General features: G+C 43.5%; 1 protein-coding gene across 3 annotated transcripts in view; it reads left to right on the top strand.

Moving 5' to 3' along the window:
- The window catches only part of CUNH10orf76 (chromosome unknown C10orf76 homolog), a 192,328-nt gene that overhangs the window by 47,740 nt on the left and 122,131 nt on the right, over nucleotides 1-22,457 (top strand). For all 3 annotated transcript variants that reach the window (XM_021718019.1, XM_021718018.1, XM_008068973.1), the window contains 4 exons: nucleotides 258-323; nucleotides 1,653-1,722; nucleotides 3,615-3,675; nucleotides 14,172-14,260. In XM_021718019.1, the coding sequence (XP_021573694.1) occupies nucleotides 258-323; nucleotides 1,653-1,722; nucleotides 3,615-3,675; nucleotides 14,172-14,260 (286 nt within the window). The remainder of the gene's footprint in view (nucleotides 1-257; nucleotides 324-1,652; nucleotides 1,723-3,614; nucleotides 3,676-14,171; nucleotides 14,261-22,457) is intronic.

Below are 22,457 nucleotides of genomic sequence, written 5' to 3'. Positions count from 1 at the left end.
GCGCTACCACGCCCGGCTCATTTTGATTTATTGTAGAGATGAGGTCTTGCCAAGTTGCCCAGGTGGGTCTCAAACCCCGCGGGCTCAGGCAATCCACTCACCTCAGCCTCCCAAAGGCATGGGATTACAGGCTGAGCCACTGAGCCCAGCGAAAGCAATTTTTCAAGTTCAAGGATTTGTATGAGGTGTGATAGATTACAAACTGAGTTTCTTAAATATGACTCTCATTTCTTGCTTTTTTTCTCTGTTTTTATTAGGATCAGTATGCAAATGCATTTTTGCATGACGACAACATGAATTTTCGTGTAAACTTACATAGAATGGTAAGTGTATCTTTTGCGTCTCGTTTTTTTCTTTTTATTTTTTTAGATTAGAAAATATAGTTTATTTAGAAAGTAAATGAGAGAGAGAGAGAAAGAGGTGATTCACCTCCCCAAGGTAGGGGAGGGGGCCAAAGCTTAAGAAAACATGGCCTAGCCATAGCTCAAAGAACACACGGCCATACCATCGCTCAGCAAGGCAATGGCCATTTCTTGTTTTTTCTTGGAGGAAATTTTTTTTGTGTTGGCAGGGTTGGGGTGAAATTGATTCTACCAGAAAAAATGTGGGTGGAAAGTTGTGCCAAAGGTCTCTTGCATGACTGCTGTTCAGCAAGCCCAAGCCTGTCATTGGGGTTTTTTTGTGTGCCATAGAGCTTTTTCTTTGTCGAGGGGACAGAAAGATCCACAAACATATATCCATGGCAGTGAGGCTAGAAAACGTCAGTAGCTAAGCCGGGCTCGGTGGCTCAGCCTGTAATCCTGCGCCTTTGGGAGGCTGAGGTGAGTGAATTGTCTGAGTTCACGGGTTCGACACCCGCCTGAGCAGCGAGACCTCATCTCTGCAATAAATCAAAAAATCAGCCGGGCATGGTAGCACATACCTGTAATTCTGGCTACTTGGAAGGCTGAGGCGGAAGGATCGCCGGAGCCCAGCAGGTCGAGGCTGCAGTGGCCGGGAGCGGCCACTGCACTCCAGTCTGGGTGACAGAGTGAGACTCCAACTCAAAAAAAAAAAAGAAAATGTCAGTAGCACAGATTTCAACAAGAAGATGGGTCTGAGTCTTATGTTTTCAAATTATAGTATGATGTTTGATTGGCTAAGACTAGCTGCTGTTCTGACTTATACATCTGAGAGAAAGATAAGGAAATTTCCTAAAACTTGGAGATGTGTTAAAAAAAATCACACTGAGGTTTACAATGAAACTTACTTTGGGTTTTTGTAACTGGTTCGTGCCTGCCTCTGTAGCTGCCACCATTACTTCCTCTTCTTTTTATTATTTATTGTCCAAGAAAAACACCAGTTTTTGTTGTTAGTGATGCCATTTGTATAGGTAAAATCAAAGCAAAAACTACAGCCTTTCCATGATAGTATGCTTCAGTGTCCTTTGGGGCTGTTTGTTGTCTTGCTGTGAATTGTGTTTCATCACAAGCCTGCATTGACAACTGAGAAGCGTTTGGAAGTCTTCCTTGCACCGCTGCCCCACCACTCGAAAAAGAAAGAAAAGATAGCATTATTTGTAATCATGATTTATTTGCTTGAGAAACAGGATGGTGGGCTCTTGGATACCAGTTCAGGCATCTACTAATTTTCTTCTTGTTTTGTGTACAAAGCCTATGAGACACAGGAAGAAGGCAGCAGACAAGAACCTTCCCTGCCGTCCTTTAGTATGCGCTGTATTGGGTGAGTGAGTATCATCAGAAAGAGCACTTCTCTGTGACGGTGATAGGTTTTCATGGTTAAGATGAGGAGGAGTTCCTGGTTGGTACACTTCAACCTCAGAGGAGTACTAGTTATGTTTCTTCTTTGGCCCAAGAAACTGTGTTGTTGTGTTTGGCTAAACAACCCCAGTGAATAGATTACTCAATAAAGAGAGCTGTTATTCAAAGAAAAAATCATTCCAGAGAGACAAATGGCTGTGTCTAAACTTGCGACATGGCTTAAATTTGTAAAATATTTTACTCCCGATCAAGATTTCAAATTCTTCCCTCTCTTTCTTTTTTTTTTTTTTTTTGAGTTGGAGTCTATCTCTGTTGCCCAGACTGAAAATGCAGTGGCCGCTCCTGGCCACCGCAGCCTCGACCTGCTGGGCTCCAGCGATCCTTCCGCCTCAGCCTTCCAAGTAGCTGGAATTACAGGCATGCGCTACCACACCTGGCTGATTTTTTGATTTATTGTAGAGATGAGGTCTCGCTGCCTAGGCGGGTCTTGAACCCGCGGGCTCAGGCAATCCACTAACCTCAGCCTCCCAAAGGCGCAGGATTACAGGCTGAGCCACTGGGCCTGGCTTCTTCCCTCCCTTTCTTGGTCCAAATCGATGTTTCAGTTGGCCAGGAGGCTTAAAGTTCAAGGTTCAGATATATAAAACCTCCTCTGAGTAAATTAAGCTGAGATGAGTCTGGCAGAATTGACAGGTAGAGGCTGTATCTTTTGTCCACAATTCTGCATTTTCCTCAGGGAGTTAGCTGAACTTTTAATCTCATTTCACTAGGGATATTCAGCCCCAGTTTCTAAATCTACTTGATTTTAGAATCAGTAATTAAGACTATATAATCAGCATCTATTGACCCAAAGCCCCACAGACCATTTCAGTCAATATCTTTCAAACTGAGCATGATAGTGAGATAAGAGAGACTGACATAGCTTTAGAGCCAAATCTCTGGTTACACAAATGGGATCCATAATTTTTTGTTCACTTTTCTTGCTGCTCTAGTTTCACGGTATGATTTCCCTGTTATTTGCATGGGGTGCCATGATATGAAATACCTATGCAGTGAATTTATTGGCAGGGCAAGGTGTGCTTCTGGAAGTAGGAGAATGAACCAATTTCCTTGTTACTTTATGAGTGGCTGGTGGTGAAGAGTGTTGCAAAAAGTGCTTTATTTAAATTTAAGTGCATGTGAAGACAGATGTGGTTAATGGATGCCATTCATTGTGAATGCAAGCTGTACTCAGAAGCCTTTTTTCTAAAGACAAGGAATGAAATTCCTTGTATGAGGGAAGACCTAAAAAAACCTGGAATTTATTTATAAAAAAGTGTGTGTTCTTACATGTATATAAACTTCAGTACCTTTGTTTGATGCAATACACCCACCGAGACGTTTTTTCCATGCTCAAAACAGTTTTTGAACTTGTCAGTTTCGATGCCTTTTAGTGCTTCTGCCATTTTTTGTTTTACTTCTTCCACGTCGGCAAAATGTTTCCCTTTGAGGACTTTCTCCATCTGGGGAAGCAACGAAAATTGCTTGGGGTGAGATCAGGTGCACAGGGAGGGCGTGGGACACAGGGGTCATGCCATTGTTGGTCAGACACGGCTGCACACTCAGGGTGGTGTGGGCAAGCGGGTTGTGGTGGTGGAAGAGCCAGTCGCCTCTTTACCACAACTCGGGATGTTTCTTCCGCAAATCATGGCACAGCCGTCTCAGAACTTCCAGATAAAAACTGTGGTTGACCATTTGATCTGGAGGAACAAATTCCGAGTGTACTGCAAGAGGCCTGCCCTCCAAAAAGATAATTACTGATTTTTGGGGATATCCCTTCATAATCGATACAGATTCTCTCCTTTTTCCTTTCAGACCTAATGGTAGAGTTTATTGTTACACACATGATGAAGGAGTTTCCTATGGATCTCTATGTGTAAGTACCATGGTTCATTTAATGTGTGCCAATCTGTTTTGAAGAGCTGTGTGATAGAAAATTTATGGTTTATGTATACGTCAAGAAAAATACTTTTGCTTGTGGAGAAATGTCAGACAACATTTTACGGCCTGGATTTGTATGTCTTTTCAGAAAGGAGGAAAAGTACAAGCCACAATTTGGATTCTGCACACGTCCTCATGGTTACTCTAGGCATGCTGCATGAAGAGCAGGGTGGGCATTCCTACGGTGATTGTGCCCATTGTATTCCAAAGACAGGTGACACCAGCAGCCACCCAGTTGTCTCTGGGCTTTAGCGTCAAAGTAGTCAGTAGTAGTTAGAAGGGAGGAAGCAGTGAGAGCGATAGGCTTCTGGTCCATTCTTAGCCTACACTGTCCTAACAGTTTAGCTAGAGTCCTACTAGCAAGGCATATTATGTCTCCGGTGGCCTGGCTGGGAGATTCCTGTCTCCTGAGTAGATCTGACTGTCACAATTCTAACAACAAGGACAACTAGAGGCCACAGAAAATCATCATATTTTCTTTTTTCTTTGAGTCAGGGTCTTACCGAGTTGTCCAGGCTGATCTCTAACTCCTAGGTTCAAGCAATCCTCTCACCTCAGCCTCCCAAGTATCTGGAACTATAGGTGTGTGCTGCTGTACCTGACCGTCATCATTGTTTTTTTGAGTTGGAATCTCACTCTGTTTCCAAGGCTGGAGTGCAGTGCATACACTCCCGGACACCACAGGCTCAACTTGCTGGGCTCAGGCGATCCTTCCGCCTCAGCCTTCGCAGTAGCTGGAACTATAGGCACATGCCACTACACACGGCTAATTTTTAAATTTATTGTAGAGATAAGGCCTCCCTATGTTACCCAGGCTGGTCTCGAACCCTTGGGGTCAGGCAGTCCTCTCACCTCCACCTCCCAAAAAGTTACAGGCTTGAGCTCTTGCGTCCAGCCTCATCACCATATTTTAATAAAGTTTAAGACTTAGCTGGACTTGGTGGCTCAGCCTGTAATCCCGCACCTTTGGGAGGCTGAGGTGAGTGGATTGCCTGAGCCCTCAGGTTCGAGACCCACCTGGGCAGCGGGACCTCATCTCTACAATAAATCAAAAAATCAGCTGGGCGTGGTATCGCATGCCTGTAATTCCAGCTACTTGGAAGGCTGAGGTGGAAGGATCGCCGGAGCCCAGCAGGTTGAGGCTGCGGTGGCCGGGAGCGGCCACTGCACTCCAGTCTGGGTGACAGAGTGAGACTCCAACTCAAAAAAAAAAAAAAGACTTAAAGTTTTCTTTCTTCTTTGCCACTTATACATTCTTCTCTTTAGTACTCAGGAACAGCTGTGCCATATTGATGTGATCTCAAATATCTGTATTATCTTTTCTTTTTTTTTTTTTTGAGTTGGAGTTTCATTCTGTCACCCACTGAAGCTTTGACCTGCTGGGCTCCAGCGATCCTTCTGCCTCAGCCTTCCAAATAGCTGGAACTACAGGCGCGCGCTACCACGTCCGGCTAATTTTTTATTTATTGTAGAGATGAGGTCTCGCCAAGTTGCCCAGGCAAGTCTCGAACCCATGGGCTCAGGCAATCCACTCACCTTGGCCTCCCAAAGCACTGGGATTACAGGCTGAGCCAACGAGCCCGGCCTATCTTTTCTTTAAAAGCATCTTAGTGTGTCTAACAACAGAATTACTACCTCCATATTTTGGACAAGAGAGCAATTTGGTGTACAGCAAACTCAGAGTACCTTATTCCAGGAGTAGGCCAGTGATCTAGGGAAGGATAAAGGATTTTACTCTATTTAAATAGCACAGACCTCCAGCTTTTTGATATTTTATAGATTATATAATCTTGGGTTTTCAGGTCTGAAGCGATATAATTTTATTTTTAGGTAAGTGAGTTACGGTTTGCATTTTTTAATGCTTTTTGGGTATTTAAAAGTAATTCTTATCTTTTATTTCAATTCAAAGCCTGTGAAAATTTACTTTTTATAACACTTAACAGATAAATTTTTTGCTTTTTTTTTTAGATGGGGTCTCTGAACCTTGGTATCTCAGTATTCAGATTTATTTTTGCTAATTTTTTTATTTATTGCAGAGATGAGGTCTCGCCAAGTTGCCGAGGCAGGTCATGAACCAAACCCCAATTTTCTCAGTATTCAGATTTATTTTTGCTGTAGACTTCATTTCTCGCTTGATTATAGTTTTAGAATATTCTATTTACTTTATAGCATGTATTACTGTAGTTCAATGTTCTTATTTTACAAGTAAGGAAACTGAGACTCAGGAGATTAAATATTTTGTCCAGGTTTATTTTGCTAGTAGGCACCATTACCAGAACTTGAACCCCTTTTTTTTTTTTTTTTGAGTTGGAGTCTCACTCTGTTGCCCAGGCTGGAGGGCAGTGACATGCTCCTGGTCACCGCAGCCTCAACCTGTTGGGCTCCGATCCTTCCGCCTCAGCCTTCCAAGTAGCTGGAACTACAGGCGAGCGCTACCACGCCCGGCTAATTTTTTGATTTATTGCAGAGATGAGGTCTCACCAAGTTGCCCAAGCGGGTCATGAACCGAACCCCAATTTTCTTACTGCAGATCCTGGTTAGTTTCCTTTCCCAGGTATATTCGTTATCTATTGCTATGTAACAAACTACCCCAAAATCTAACGGCTTAAAGCAAACGTTTATCACCTCGCAGTTTCTGTGGTTCAGGAATCCAGGAGAAGTTTAGCTGGATAGTTTTGCAGTAGGGTCTCTTACCAGACTGTAATCAAAGCATGGGCCGCGGATATCTGAAGTTCCACTGGCACTGGAGAATCTGCTTTTAGATTCACTTAATGGTTGTTGGCACGCCTCAGTTCTGTACCATGTGAGCATCTCCATAGGGTTGGTGGGCATGGCAGCTGTCTTTCCCCAAGCAGCTAATCCAAGAGAGAAAGGGGAGGAGAGTGACAGTCCAAGATGGAAGCTATAATATCTTTTATAACCTAATCACAAGTGACATACCATTTCTCTTGGTCACAAAGACCAACTCTGATACAGTGTAGCAAGGGACTACACATGGTACGAATACCAGGAGGTGGGGATGGTTGGGGCCATGTTGTGGCCAGTATCCCTGTTGCACAGCTTGTAAGTTGCATAACCAAGATTCATACTCATTTCTCTCTGACCTAGTGTACTCTTAACTACTTCTGGGATAAATGACAAAGGAAAGATGTATATAGAGTGCTTACTGGACCATCAGAGCAGGTTGCATTTGACCTGAGTCATGAAGAAGCACTAGGCATTTTCCATGTAAAGGCGTGAGGGGTGGACGTACCAGGTAGGGAACCAGCATGTTTGTGTCTTGAAGGCTTGAAAATGTGGTATGTTCAGAGAGGAGAAGGTAATTGGATGGTTAGAGTATAGGATGCGTGGAGTAAAGGTAAGAGAGTAGAAAAAAAGCTTGCCTGAAATTAAGTAGCTGATGGGAAACAGTAAAGGTGGGAATGATTTGATAAGATTGTATGTTCAGTACTGTAGAGTTATAGATGCCTGCTCTGTGCTAAATGTTCTCACCCTCTCTTCCCTTAGTTCCTAACTTCACCCTCAAAAGAGTTTTTGTCTTGCTTTGCTTCTTAGATGCTTTGCTGTCTGCTCCCTAATTGACTGTCCTGAGGGTAGGAAGATGGATGGGGACAATAACGAGGCATCCAGTTGACAGACTGGGCAGAAAGGCCCACCCCCAGCCTGAGTTCGCTTTCTTCATCACTGCCCATGGGCATGTGTCCACATCTTTCTTCCCCACCTCCAGCTCCCTTTCCGGTTTTTGGTATTTGGAGCATCAAGTCTTTTCAGGCGGACTTATCTGCTCCCAGCTGGGCAGCAGGCTGGGCTGCTGTTCTCACTTCTCATTATGTACTGCTTTTCAGCAGTGTACAGCAGAGTGAGAAATTGAAAGCAAAATGAATTTCTACCATTTCAGATAAGTTTGTAATCTTCCTAGTGGAATATGAAGAAATATGGAGTATGGAAGAACTTAATACTCAAAGCCAGAATCTGGGTCAGAAATGAAATAGTTTCACTTCTGTGTGTGAATGCTGTAGGTAAAGTAACGGTAGGGAAAGGCGCTTATACAAAAAAGAAAAGTCATGCCTAGAGCAGTAAGAGATAGGAAAACTCAACCAATTAATTTCTATTCCTGGTTGTACTCTCTGGTTCCTGTAGCCACCCCCACTGCCACTGCGGGATTTGAGAGTGAGGGGAAATGATCTTAGGGAGAATAAACTCTCCTTTAAGTTAGTCTTACATGGAAAACTTGACTCTTTGTGTTTGTGTGTGTGTTGGGATCTCACTCTGTTGCCCAGGCACGATCATGGTTCACTGCATCCTTGACCTCCTGGGCTTAGGTGATCCTTCCTCCACAGCCTCTCAAGTAGCTGGGACTAAAGGTGCATGCCACCATGCCCAGCTAATTTTTTGATTTTTTTCTTTGGTAGAGATGAAGTCTCAATATGTTGCCCAGGCTGTTCTAGAACTCTTCCTGCCTCGGCCTCTCAAAGTGCTGGGATTACAGGCGTGAGCCATTGCGCCCCGCCATGGATGCTTCTTAAGTCAGAAACTTCCAAACCCGTGGGTAGGCACCAGAAGAAAGGTACAGACTTCAGTAGACCCTTCAAGAAGATTTTGGAAAAAAGTGGAGCCCATTTTGTGTTGAAATAGGAAACTCTTACATGCATTAAAGAAACGCTCCAAGAAGCAGTACGTTTGGAGTCATTCTGCCAGTATATATATTTAAGACTGTAGCAGTTATTAAATTTTTTATTCTTCTTGGTAAATAGTATAAGTTATTGAGACCACAAGGCTTATGATGTCACTTGTTGGGTGACTGTGGAAACAGGAATAAGCCTAAGAGCAGTGCTGGTGTGGCTGTAGCTTGCCTTTTTGTGACCCAGGGAGTGGTGACAGCAGGGTAGGATGTAGGTGGCATCTCGCTTCTGCTCTGGAGTGGCTCAGGAGCAGGTGCATGCTGTCCAGATCCAGGCCATGTGAAAGGTGCTGGCGCCCAGGAATGTACTGTACGTGGGTGGTTGTGTATGGGCAGCATCTGGCCACTCATGCTGGTTGCTGTGGTGGTTTTAGCATCAGGGACCTAATGACTTTATCAGTTTCTTTTTTTTCTTTTGAGTTGTAGTCTCACTCTGTCACCCAGACTGGAGTGCAGTGGCCGCTCCCGGCCACCGCAGCCTCGACCTGCTGGGCTCCGGCGATCCTTCCGCCTCAGCCTTCCAATTAGCCGGAATTACAGGCATGTGCTACCACGCCTGGCTGATTTTTTTTTATTTATTGTAGAGATGAGGTTTCGCTGCCCAGGCGGGTCTCGAACCCTTGGGCTCAGGCAATCCACTCACCTCAGCCTCCCAAAGGCGCGGGATTACAGGCTGAGCCACCGAGCCCGGCTGACTTTATCAATTTCATAGGGATGTTAATAGAAAAGTTTGTAAATTGCTAGGCAATTCACAGCTCAAACAAAGGCATCATTTAGCTAGTGACCACTGTATCCAACAGGAAATCACATCACAATTTCTAAAAAGAAGCACATGATTTGGAAACTATTAGGATGATTTACACTGCAATTTATATCACTGGTAAGCAGTTTTGTACAAGTTTGAGTGTGAAAAACACACTCAAAGTGTTTCTTCTATTCTCTCAAAACCATCACCACGGAAGACTTTTGTGACCGAATGTCAGGGAGCTGTTTTCCCCCAACACCAAGCAAGCAATCAGTTCTGCAGTGGACACCAGCTAGGCATCCTCTAATTCATTTGTGATACTGTATACCCGGAGTTAGTGTCAGCTCCCACAGGTTGAGGGTTCATTTCCCCAGACTGTCCCCCCGCCATCTTCTGATGCCACCTACAACTCCCAGGTTATTTTGCCTGTGCTTCTCACTGACTGGCTATAAATCGGGCTTCCCACAACACCCTCCTCAGATTCAGATTTGGCTAACTTGCTTAGCAACTCACAGAACTCAGGAAAATACTTCTTGCGTTTACCAGTTTATTACAAAGCTTTTTTTCTTTTCTTTTTTTGAGTCAGAGTCTCATCTTACTCTGCCACCCAGGCTGGCGTGCAGTGTCACAGTCACTCATCATGGCTCACTGTAGCCTCAACTTCCTGAACTCAGGCAATCCTTCCACCTTAGCTTCCCAAGTAGCTGGGACTACAGGCGTGCACCACCATACCTGGACAATTTTAAAAAATTTTTACAAAGCATATTTTTAAAGGATACAAATATACAACTAGATGAAGAGATACACAGGGCAAGGGCTGGAAGGGTCTAGAGCCCAGAGCTTCTGTCCCATGGAGTTGGGGTGCCCCCCTGCCAGAATGTGGTGGTTCTCATTCACCTTCCTGTGAGCCTCCATATATTCTGCTGTCCAGAAGCTCTCCAGACCCTGCCCTTCTGGGTTTTCATGGAGGCTTCATGACATAGATGTGATTGATTGAACCATTGGCCATTGGGGATCAACTTAACCTTTAGTCCCTGCGCTCTCCTTTGGGAAAATCTAACCCTCTAACTCAGCCTTGGTCACCAGCCCCATCCTGAAGCTATCTAGGGGCTGCTAGCCTCTAGTCAGTTATTGGCATATAAAAAGACACCACTTTGGAGAATCTGAGGATTTTAGGAATTAGATGCCAGGAAACGGACTAAAGACCAAGTATATATTTTACAATATCACAAGGTTAGTTTACTTAGAGAATAAACGAGCATTATTATTATATTTTGGGTTGGAGTCTCACTCTGTTGCCCAGACTGGAATGTAATGGCATGCTAACAGTCACCACAACCTTGACCTGCTAGGCTCAGGCCGTCCTTTGGCCTCAGCCTTCCAAGTAGCTGGAACAAGTGCACACCACCTTGCCCAGCTCAGGCAGTCCTTTTGCCTCCACCTCCCAAAGTGCTGGGATTATAGGTGTGAGCCCCTTGCACCTGATAAAAGAGAATTATTATTATTATTATTTTTTGAGTTGGAGTCTCACTCTGTCGCCCAGACTGGAGTGCAGTGGCCGCTCCCAGCCACCGCAGCCTCGACCTGCTGGGCTCCGGCGATCCTTCCGCCTCAGCCTTCCAAGTAGCCGGAATTACAGGCATGCGCTACCACGCCCGGCTGATTTTTTTGATTTATTGTAGAGATGAGGTCTTCCTGCCCAGGTGGGTCTCGGACCCGCGGGCTCAGGCAATCCACTCACCTCACCCTCCCAAAGGCGCAGGATTACAGGCTGAGCCACTGAGCCCGGCAAAGAGAATTATTTTAAAAATTTTGATGTATGTATTGACATATATGTTACTTTTATTTCTGCATGGTTTGTAAAATATTTTTAATATTGCTGCTGAAGATACCCAACACTTTTAAACGAAGTCTGTTATATAGTGTGCTCATTAAATTCTGTGTCCGAGAGGCTCCTACAAGACCACTTAGAGCTACAGAGAGTGAGTAGAGAGAGGTGTGACTCATGGAGCAAGCAGAATAGGCTAATAAGGTAGCAGTGCACCCTCTTATCGGGGTATTCTGAAAACTTCCGGAGAAGAGTAATTTTAGGACTTTAACTTGCAAACTTAGTTGAGTTTATTTATGTCTTTGGTATGTTGTTAGACACTTTATTTCCTCTACCTGATGTCTTTGGCTCTCACTCCACAGAGGCAGTTTAGTAGTGTTCGTTCTGCTTTCTTATTTTCTCTCTAAGAGACCCAGTAAATTAGCTACCTCTCTTTTAGCTTGAGTCCATGAATTGTCAGATTGACACCCCACAGATTAATATGGTGCCTGCTGAAGTTAATAGGGTCTCAGGATATTCTTTGTCTCAGGTGAGAGCTATAGAACCTGGGAGAGTCTTAGCAGCACCTGTAGGAGCAGCCTTCACTTGAAGCTGTCGTTCAACTGAATTGCCATGGGGGTATGGTAGAAAAGTTACATAAGTCAGGGTAGAGAAGAGCCACATTTTGTTATGTCCTTTTACTTTATTTTCTCTTTTTTGCCTTTTCTACCTCATGCTTTCATGTCAGAGCAGTTTCAAAACGAAGGGCTTCTTTCATTTGAAACTTGCAGGTAGCTGGGTCCAGTTTTCTGGGAGCTTTACAGCTTAGCTATAATAAGATTTAAGCACTAGCATTTAGTTGGTATACAGTCCATATTTGTTGAGTGAATAAATCAAAAAAGTAAGGTAGGTCTGAGTGTTCTCTGGAACTTTTTGGTTTGTGTGATGATCCTGGGCTCCAGAGGGGCACAGTCCAAGGCCTGGGCTTCCGGCTGACCAAGCCCTCCTTTAACTGTCCTAATTTGGGTACTTTTAGGACATTGAGGATGTGGTGACTCAGAACTTAGAGTAGTTAATATGTTGCATTTTAGGCAATTTAAATGCCTCCAAACATTAGGGATTCTAAGGGCTGAGATCTTAGTTAATTGAACACTGAATCTGTGAATATAAAGTGAAAATAGGAAATACAAAAGCTAAAATTCTCAAATGAGAAACACCAATTTATCAACATAATACAGACTGACTATTAAAGTGGACATTTGATGGTTTAATCAGGAATTTAGCATACCTAGCTATAGAATGTATTAAATTAACATTGCTGTGAGAACTGTAACTTGCATTTCCTGACAAAAATGGGAAAACCTAGGCCACAGAGTTATTTTTTTTAAATGACATTAAAGTATATAATTCTTTTACTTATTTATTGGGTTGTGCAACCATCACCTCAGTCTAATTTTATTTTATTTATTAATTTTTGAGTCAGAGTCTCACTCTGTTGCCTAGGCTGGAGTACAGTGGCACGCTCACGGCTACTACAGTCTATCTGCAAGGCTCAGGCAATCCTTCCGCCTCAGCCTTCCAAGTAGCTGGAATTACAGGCATGCACCACCATGCCGGGCTAATCTTAAAGTTTATTGTAGAGACGAGGTCATGCCATGTTGTCCAGGCTGCTCTTGGAACTCTTGACTTCAGGCAGTCCTCTTGCTCTGGCCTTCCAAAGTGCTGGGATTATAGGCATGAGCCACCATGCCTAAAGATTGGTATTTTCAGGAAGTATAATCAATTTCATCAATATTTTCCTGTATAATTTCATCTGTGGCTCTTTAACCTTTCAGAATCTTTTCTCAGAGATGAAAAATTTTTGTTAGGTTTATAATTTTAAAAATATCATTTATCTTAACCTCAACCTACTAGCTGCTTATTTGGAATTATTCTCTATTGCTTTTTGGCCTTTGGTAAGAGAAAGTGGAAATATTCTCAAAAACATATATGTATATGTTGTTGAGATGTGAATACCCTGAATATTCCCAATGACCTAGAACAATGCTGTTCAGTCAAAATCTTTGTGATGATAGGAAATTCTATATATCTTTGCTGCCCAGTGTGGTAACCATTAGCTACATGTGGTTCTCGAGCACTTGATGTGTGGCTAATGCAACTGAGGAACTGAATTTTTTATTTAACTTTTCTCTCTAACAATCACATAAGGAAACATTCATTTGAGGTTTTGGAATCATACAAATAAAAATGTGTATAAACACAAATCCACACTGAGTCGTAACACAGATAGCAAAGGATAAAGTAAAAACAAAAATTAGTTGGCAGCTATATACAGTTGGACACAGCTGTGTCTTGTACTCTAGAAAGTCATTTACAAAATAATCATCTCATCTCAGATCACCAGAAAACCAGTCTTCAGTGTCGTCCTGCATAATTTAACTTTAATGTCAATATAATTTAATTGTAAATTAATTTTAAATTGTATTTAAAATTTAAATAAAAACCACATTTAAATAGATATAGAGACTTAAGATCTTTGATTTTGTGTTTTTGCATCCTGTGTCTGCTGCTTTGTTTTTTTTTTCCCCCCCGAGTTGTAGTCTCACTCTGTCGCCCAGACTGGAGTGCAGTGGCCACTCCCGGCCACCGCAGCCTCAACCTGCTGGGCTCCGGCGATCCTTCCGCCTCAGCCTTCCAAGTAGCCGGAATTACAGGCATGTGCTACCATGCCCAACTGATTTTTTGATTTATGGTAGAGATGAGGTCTTGCTGCCCTGGCGGGTCTTGAACCCGCGGGCTCAGGCAATCCACTCACCTCAGCCTCCCAAAGGCACGGGATTACAGACTGAGCCACCGAGCCCGGCTGCTACTTTGAATAGAGTAGTCTAATTCTGGCCCACTGGTTAATCTTTTCTCCTTGGAAAGATACTCAAGGGAAAGGTATCAGTGGTGCTTAAGTGACTGTTGATCTGTAAGTCATTTCCCCATTGAAATGGGGAAGAGGGTAGCATGAGCAGTGTGTTTGTATGAGAGAGATTTATCTATTAGGAGATAGAGGTTTTATTTGCATGTATACATATTCATATCCAGGGTCTTTAGCGGCCTTTGCAAAGCTGATTCACTAAAGAAAGGGGAGCTCTTGTAACTCTTACTGTGTTGTATTCTTAGGCTTATCCTACTTCTCTTTCTCTGCTCTAGGCGCTGCATTCAGGTAGTTCATAAACTACTTTGCTACCAGAAGAAGTGTCGAGTGCGCCTGCATTACACATGGCGGGAGCTCTGGTCAGGTACTTTCTCTCTTGAGTGTATCCTCTTTTCTATACTTTTTATGAGCCCCTAGGCCTGGGTTCAGGATGAATTTTGATTTTTTTTTTTTTTGAGTTGACGTCTCACTGTGTCACGCAGGCTGGAGTGCAGTGGCATGCTCGCAGCCGCCGAAGCCTCTACCGGCTAGGGTCAGGCGGTCCTTCTGCTTCAGCCTTTTAAGTAGCTGGAGTTACAGGTACATGGCACCTCACCCAGCTCCTTTTTTTTTTTTGTAGAGATGAGGTCTTGCCGAGTTGCCCAGGCTGGTCTCAAACCCCTGGGCTCAGGCAATCCTGTCTCTTCTGCCTCCCAAAGTACCAGGATGACAGGCGTGAGTCACCATACCCAGCCAAATTTTTTTCAACCATTTATTTAGTTTGTTTAGAATGCCTCTGTTTTCATTTATACTTTTTGTTATTTTGGCCTTTTATGAATCCAGACTTGGGCATGTCACATATCTATTCTACATTTTCTCTCCTGTTTCTTCTTTGCCTTGAATTTTTTGTCAGCTGGTAGAAACAATGGAATATTTTTGAGTTCCAATGAGTCTTCCTTTGAGTAAGAGGGAGGTAGGAGGAGTCTGTACAGACTTGGATTCTTACTGGGTTCCATTTGGCAGCAGCATATGGACTATAGGGAGGCTTCTGTGTGTTTCCTCAAGCTGAGTAATCTCAGGAGGAATGTCATCGGGAGAGGGAGGGAGGAGGGATGGGGGGAATCCTGCTCTTTGTGTTATATCTGGCATTATTACTGTTTATAGACAGGACAGATTATACCCCCCCCCCACAAAACATCAAATTACAGTGTTTACTTTTGTCTTAGTATCTATTTGGTGCCCAGTAAAGTCATTGCTACCCCTGCAGGCAGGAAGTGGCTCTTCTCTAAGGGTACAATTAATGCTGGCTTGCCACCCCCTTTGTGTGTGTGACTAAATTGCAGGTTTCAGGAAAGCAGAGGAGATGTGCTCCCTGAGGCAGTTGCTTACTGATAGGTCCTGTGGCTTTTGAGACTAGATGACACAATAAAGTCTTCTCCAGATGATTACAGTGATGAATGGTTGCCCACCCATGGGCGAACTTCTCTGTATTTTCAGCAGAATAGGGTTTGTGTGTGTCGAAGGCTTTATAAGAAACAGGCCAGTAACCCAGCCGCCTTCCATGGAATTCGTCTCACTTGTTGTGACACATGGTTTCCTCCCTACCCAATTTGGCTTTCTAAATTTAGTCCTCCATAATGGGAAGTAGAAATCTTTAATTAATGGATTAGCAAGTTCTTTGCAGTGACTGCCTATGGGGGCGAAGAGGGAGTAGGGACTAACACTAAGTGGTAATGGTGGTGTTTTGGTAGTTTAGGAGAGAAGAGTGTGATGGTGTGAGTTTGAGATTGAGGGAGTGTCAGAAGAGTTAAAAGGCAATCTCAAGAGATTGAAATGACTAATGTTAGTAGAATTTCTTAGATAACATCTCTCTAATATAAAGGACAATTAGCCGGGTGTGGTACTGCGCACCTGTAGTTCTGGCTACTTGGAAGGCTGAGGCAGAAGGATCACTGGAGCCCAGCATGTCGATGCTGGGGTGGCTGTCAGTGTCCCACTGCACTCCAGCCTGGGCAATGGAGGGAGATTCCAACTAAAAAATAAAAATAATAAAAAAATAGGCCAGGCTCAGTCTGTAATCCCAGCGAGTGGATTACCTGAGCCTGCGGGTTCGAGATTGGCCCGGGCAACCTGGCAAGACTTCATCTTTACAATAAATAAAAAATCAGCCAGGCGTGGTAGGAGGAAGGATCGCCGGAGCTCAGCAGGTCGAGTCTGTGGGGGCCGGGAGTGGCCACTGCACTCCAGTCTGGGTGACAGAGTGAGACTCCAACTCAAAAATAATTAAATAAATAAAATAAAAAATAAAGGGCTACTCTTGTTGCCTGTGGTTGCCTTGTTTAGTCTATAAAAGCCTAGAATTAAAGAAAAAACACAAAAATGATGCAAATCTGTATGTTGGCATAGTTGTAGGATTTGTAACAATAAAGTTTATGTCTATAACTTGGATGAAATCACACGCTGTAGTTTGAAACACTTGATGATGGTAGTTGTTTCTGGCTGCTTCTGATTCCCTTCCGATTTTATTTTCTCTTTCATTCTGTTTGCTTTCTTTTTTGTTCTGGCTGCCCTGTCTCTGGCCTCTGTGATCTCTGACTTTTCTCCCATTCCCGTGATCTGCCGTCCTCTTCCTCACTGTTTCTTTCCCTGTTTCCTTCCCCTGTTACCTGTCTTTTGAGGCTCCTCACTGCTTCCCTCCTACCCATCTGCTGCATCCGCTCTTCTCTTGATGAGTTGACCCTTTATCGTTATGGATTGTCTCTCCTGTTCTTTGTGTTATTGTTGTCATACCTTTTACTTTTTACATGGGTCATATACCCCAGAATGCATTGCCATCATTTTTTGCTTAAACAGGCAGTTATCTTTTTTTTTTTTTGAGTTGGAGTCTCCCTCTGTCACCCAGCCTGGAGTGCAGTGGCATGCTCACGGCCACTGCAGCCTCGACCTACTGGGCTCAAGTGATTCTTCTGTCTCAGCCTTCTGAGTAGCTGGAACTACAGGCACACTACCACACCCAGCTAATTTTTTGATTTATTGTAGAGACAAGGTCTTGCCAAGTTGCCCAGGCTGGTCTCTAATCCCTGAGCTCAGGCACTCCTCTTACCTCAGCCTCCCAAAGTACTGAGATTACAGGCTTGAGCCACCACGCCCAGCTGCAGTTATCTTTTAAAGAGATTTTAAAATGTTTTTTGTATTTGTCTTTTCTGACTCTTAGCACTAGGGAATCGTGAAAAAAAAGATAATTTTTTATTCTGTTAGTCAGTTGGCCTTATGTCTTTGAGAACTTTCTGTCATGTTCTACTGTGTTTACAATTATGTACTATCTCTTAGTGAGGCCTGGGTGGCTGCTTGTTCCTAAGGCATACGCATTTGCGCCAGATTTCCCTGTGACGGGAGGTTAGTGACTTTTCCTAGTAGGCTGGGCGAGCCCTCCTGGAACCCGGGCTCCATGTATTCATACACTGAGCGCACAGAGACGCAGAGCAGCAGGTGGTAAGGAAAGCTGCAAACTACAACGCGCTACATCTGATGCAGTCGAGTGGTAATCATGTGTACTGTTGCATTGAGTGGATACAAGTGTGGCTGTGGTGGATCCACCCACTCCTTGGCTGGCACTACCCCTTATATGCTGGAATGCCCATGTTTTCACTCTTTCTTTGCCTTCTAGACTTACAGATTTGAGGGAGGTGTGTGAAACTCATCATGACAAATATGCTTATGCGTATTTATCTTTGCCCATATATATGCTACAAGCTGTAATTGGATTTTGTTTATAAATAAAACAGGTAAGGCCTGTGTTGTTAGATTGGACACACAGAAGTCCTTGGGTATCTAGGAAACAATTGCCTAGGCTCCAGATACCTTTTGTAGTTTGGAATGTGGGTGTTTAGTATCACTGTACTTCAGTGCTGATTTTTATTCCTATGCTGTTTTGACTGTAGTAGCTCTTCGTTATTGGAGAGGTAGCCAGAGACTCTCAAGTTCCTATAATGAATTCCCAGGTATGATTTTTGGACAAAGAGGAGCCAGCTGTATTTGCTGGGATTTAGTTTTGCCTGACAAATTTTTCCTACTCCTGGTTTTACATATACAAGCCGTGACCTACTCCCTGCTGCCATTGTCTATTTATATGATGCCTATCACCATGGTATTAAGTATGTGGGGGAAAATATTTAGGCTAACTTTAACTAAAATATAGAAAAAAAACCTTACCTCTCTGTATTGCCCTATTTTCAGAAATCTCTATTTTTCACCAAGTTACAGAAAATTTGAAAACCTTTCTCTGACATGTAGGCTACCCAGATCTCCTGGTTGAGTGAAAGGAGAAGTCTTTTTTTTTTTTTTTTTTTTTTTTTTTTTTGAGTCAGAGTCTTACTCTGTCATCTAGGCTGAAGTGCAATGGCACACTCATGGCCACTGCGGCCTTGACCTGCTGGGCTTAGGTGATCCTTCTGCCTCAGCCTTCCAAGTAGCTGGCACTATAGGCATGTGCCACCATGCCTGGCTAATTTTTTGATTTATTGTAGAGAAAGATCTTGTTGAGTTGCCCAGGCTGGTCTTGAACCCCTTGGCTCAAGCAATCCTTTCACCTCGGCCTCCCAAAGTGCTGGGATTACAGGCATGAACCACCATGCCTGGCCTTTGGTTTTTTAATAGGGACTCAGAAAACATTTGAATGAATAAATAAATGAATGAATGAATATGTAGAATTTCCGTTAATGATGGGTCAGCATTCTTCTAAAGCAGCACAATGTTGTGTTTACACCTCATAGTTGTAGTATTAATATAATAATAATAATAATAATAATAACAGTAATGGAATCCCATAGGATAAAATGTTGAGCTGATTTTATCACCTTACTGATTCAACCTAGTTTTATTTGAGTTTTTGATGTGGAAGAGAGTGATGGTAATTTCTTTTATTTTTCTCTTTATTTCTTACCCACAGATGTATGGATTGCTTTTAACCAAGTAAAAATGGAAACTTTGATGGTTTCTAAGCCATTAACCAAAGAGTGAACAGAATGTTCAGAGAGAAGTGTATAGTTGTTGGAGAGGGAAATACTTGAACAGAGCTTCATGGAGTCAGCTTATTTTATTTCCACTGCAGTAAGAAGGGGCATTGGAAAGGCAGCCTGCATTTATTTTTTATTTTATTTATTTATTTACCGCAGCCTCGACCTGCTGGGCTCCAGCGATCCTTCCGTTTCAGCCTTCCAAGCCCGGCTAATTTTTTGATTCATTGTAGAGATGAGGTCTCGCCAAGTTGCCCAGGCGGGTCTTGAACCCACGGGCTCAGGCAGTCCACTCACCTCAGCCTCCCAAAGTGTGGGATTACAGGCTGAGCCACCGAGCAGCCTGCAGTTAAATAGTATGATTTTCCACAGTCTGAGAACATGGGTTGATTTAAAGGCAGATTTATACTAACATTTTGTACTCGGCATTTATCTGTGGATCGCAGTTTTTCTTATCCTTTTACTCTGCCAAATCTCTGAGTGATAAGTCATTATTTTTATCCCCATTTGTTGGGATATAGAAGGGTTAAGTGACTTGCTAAGAGATATAGAAGGGTTAAGTGACTTGCTAAGGACCATGGAACCAGACACTAAGCAGAGTTCTGATTAGAACTCAGAATTCCTGACTCCTGTGCTCAGATGCAGATCACTAAGCAACACTTGCCTCCCTGCAGGAAGAACGGCCCCTGAAGCCCCCAGAACAATCTGTTCAGCTTCACGGTGCTAAACAGCATCCGAAGCATTCACAGCTTTGTGAAAAAGAGAGACAGTGTACCTGGCCTGACCTTTTAGATACCTCCTAGGAAAAATGGAAAACCCAGAGAGTAGCAGTGTTGTGGATCCAGCTGGTTCTCTCGTCCCTAGCAGAAGCCTGTGACTTCTTGCTGAGGTACATCTTGAGTCTGGGAATGGAGACCTTTTGTCGGAAGCTTGGTATACCTAGGTGTCGCCACCCAGTACCGAAAGTGTCCAGGAGAAAAGTTAACGTGAGCCATCGGTTTATCGGCCATTCTTATGTCACTGTGACTTTGGCAGTTTGGCAGCCCCTTGGTTTTGAGAAATTCTCCTTTGAGCGTTTTATTGTCTACTTCTGTTAGTTTAGTTTCTTTTTCAAACTTTTAATTTTGATGTAATTATAGACTTCTGGGAAGTTGCCAAAATAGTATGTAGAGCATTTCATGCACTTTTCCTCACCCAGCTTCCTCTAGGGGTAACATCTTATATGATTCTTCTATGTTACTGCTTTTAGTTTTGAAAAGGGTGTCCAAGTGGAAAAGCGCATAGCAGTGAAAACTAGAGTAGATGAGAAGGGTATTTTGGCAGCTGCTGTTGCTGTCTTGTTTTTAAAATTGCTCTTCCACATTCCCCTACATTGTCTCTGATTTAGGCAAATATGTCACAAGATATATTCTCGGCTCTATGTGCCTACTTAAGCCTGCTCTAGCTTCCATGTGCAAGAAGAGAGAGACTTCTTTTCTCTCTGGGAATCAGTGCCTCTCAAAGTTAGCGTATTCCAGTTCAGGGGCATTAGAAGGTATCTCTCTGGTTCTGTACTTTAGTTATGAAAGATTCTGTATAGCAGTATGGAAAGCCCAAGGACTGAAAAAGAGTGCCAGGAAGCTTTTCCCCCCTTTCAAATCACTACATTTGGCTAAATTCAACATTTATACTATTTTGGATCTTTCTCTCATCCCCTCAGAAATTTGGCAGAAGCAAAAGATAAGAATCTCTAACAGGTTTAGCCTGCTAGAGGGAGAAAAAGATTCCCACGTAAAAACCCCTAAAAGAGCAAGAACTCGCTCTTTGTTCTTTTCTCTGCACATGAAGTCACTTCCTATCCAGAGAAATGTCAACTGTCATAGACCCATGACCATCTTGTCAAGTAGAAGAGACAGGGAAAGGAGTAGCTCTGCTTTGGTTCCTCTGCCTATGCTGGTTCTAAAGGGATACACCACATGGTTTGATAAGGTGTCATCCTTCTCTGGATCTCAAGGGAGCAGGACAGGTGTGTTATTGGTCCTCCCTCATTCTGGCAGAAAGTACAGTTTTTGGTTCTGCATCAGGTGGCTCCACTGAGATGTGGTCTCACTGACTATTTGATTTCTTTTTTTCTTTATTTTTAATTTTTAATTTGAAAGATGTGGGGCACAACTTAGGGTTAGGTATACAAATGCTCATTACACAGGTACCCTTGTGGATGAGGTGTGCCACCTGAAAGAAGTTTTTGGCACCAGTGACGACTCCACGCCGGTCTGAACCAAGAGATTTATTAAAGGGGCAGTTACACGAAGGGACTGTAACCGAGGAAGGACAAGAGAGAGAAAAAGAGAGACCGAGAGAGAAAGAGAGTAAGAGAGTAACGGGGACAGAGAGAGAAAGCGAGAGGGGGTTGGGGAGAGGGCAAGAGAGTGTGAGAGAATGCAAGAGAGAGAAAGAGAAAAGGAGAGAGAGTAAGGAGAGAGAATAAGAGAGTGACGGGGACAGAGAGAGGAAATAAGAGAGAGAGAGAGCTATGCAGGGAGAAAGGTATATTTATGAACCTTGCAGGGGCAGGCCAGTGCCGTGCCTGAGTCTTATTGGAGGAGACTATGAGGTAGCATTTCTATAGGAAGAGGTTGTTTGGTTGTTTGAGCACAGGTTTAAGTTTCACGCGGGCGGGGAAAGGCAGGAATTTACGGCCTTTGTTGTCTTTGGGAGGCAGAGCCATCTTGGGGATGCCCTTCTGACTGTTGTCTGCACCTTTCACCCCCCATTTGAGCTGTGATTTGATTTTTACTATCGTTCAGTTGGACCGTGTGGGGGAAAACAAGCAGGGGATCCAGGGCCCTGGAAGGAGGCAGTGGCTCCTGAGCATGCTTAGCTAGAGGCAGCTGCATGGAGACCCTACACTCCCTGAAGTCCTGGCTCTGGGAACTGTTATATGAAAGCTCACTTTTATGAAAAAAGAAGAGGACGGGTGGGAATTGTGAGGTTTGTGTTGTCCCCACGAAAATGGGGAGTGGGAGGTTCTAGCAGATACACATCAACAGCAAGGAAAATAGTAAGGATGGACCCTGACTTCCATTTAAAGAAAGGATTTGTTTTATTTTCTGGCTCATTTAGAAGAGGGTGGGACCTTCTGGCAGTGCAGGCATGCTGGCATCCTGACTTGTGTGCTCTGTTCACCTGGAGAGGCTGGTAGCATACGACCAAAGCCATTGCATTTTATTGTTTGATTCATTGGCCTCCATGTCAGTGAGCTGCTTAGGTTTGTAGCCAGACAAATGCCTGTATTCTGAAAAGCCAGTGTATTTTTAAATTGTTCCACTGGCAGGTGTTGACTTCTGAGTCTTTCTTGCGCCACTTTGCTGATTGACAGTGTGCCTGCTGATGGCTGGCAGTGTCCCTGGGTAATTGGTGATTTTGTCCAGAGATGCTGGAATTGGCTGGAGTTTATAGTGCCTCTGGGGTTTTGGTGGCATTAGCTTGTTACACCAGTGCTATTTCCGGCCTGTCCTTTGAGTTCCTTGACTTCTCTCTTAAGCAAATGAGATGGTAATATTTTTCTTCTGTCAGTCTCTGTGAAAT

The sequence above is a fragment of the Carlito syrichta genome, unplaced genomic scaffold, assembly GCF_000164805.1.
Source record: "Carlito syrichta isolate Samal-C Ts95f unplaced genomic scaffold, Tarsius_syrichta-2.0.1 Scaffold311715, whole genome shotgun sequence".
Taxonomy (NCBI): domain Eukaryota; kingdom Metazoa; phylum Chordata; class Mammalia; order Primates; family Tarsiidae; genus Carlito; species Carlito syrichta.
The sequence above is the reverse complement of the archived record's forward strand: the minus strand, read 5'-3'. Positions and strand labels throughout refer to the sequence as shown.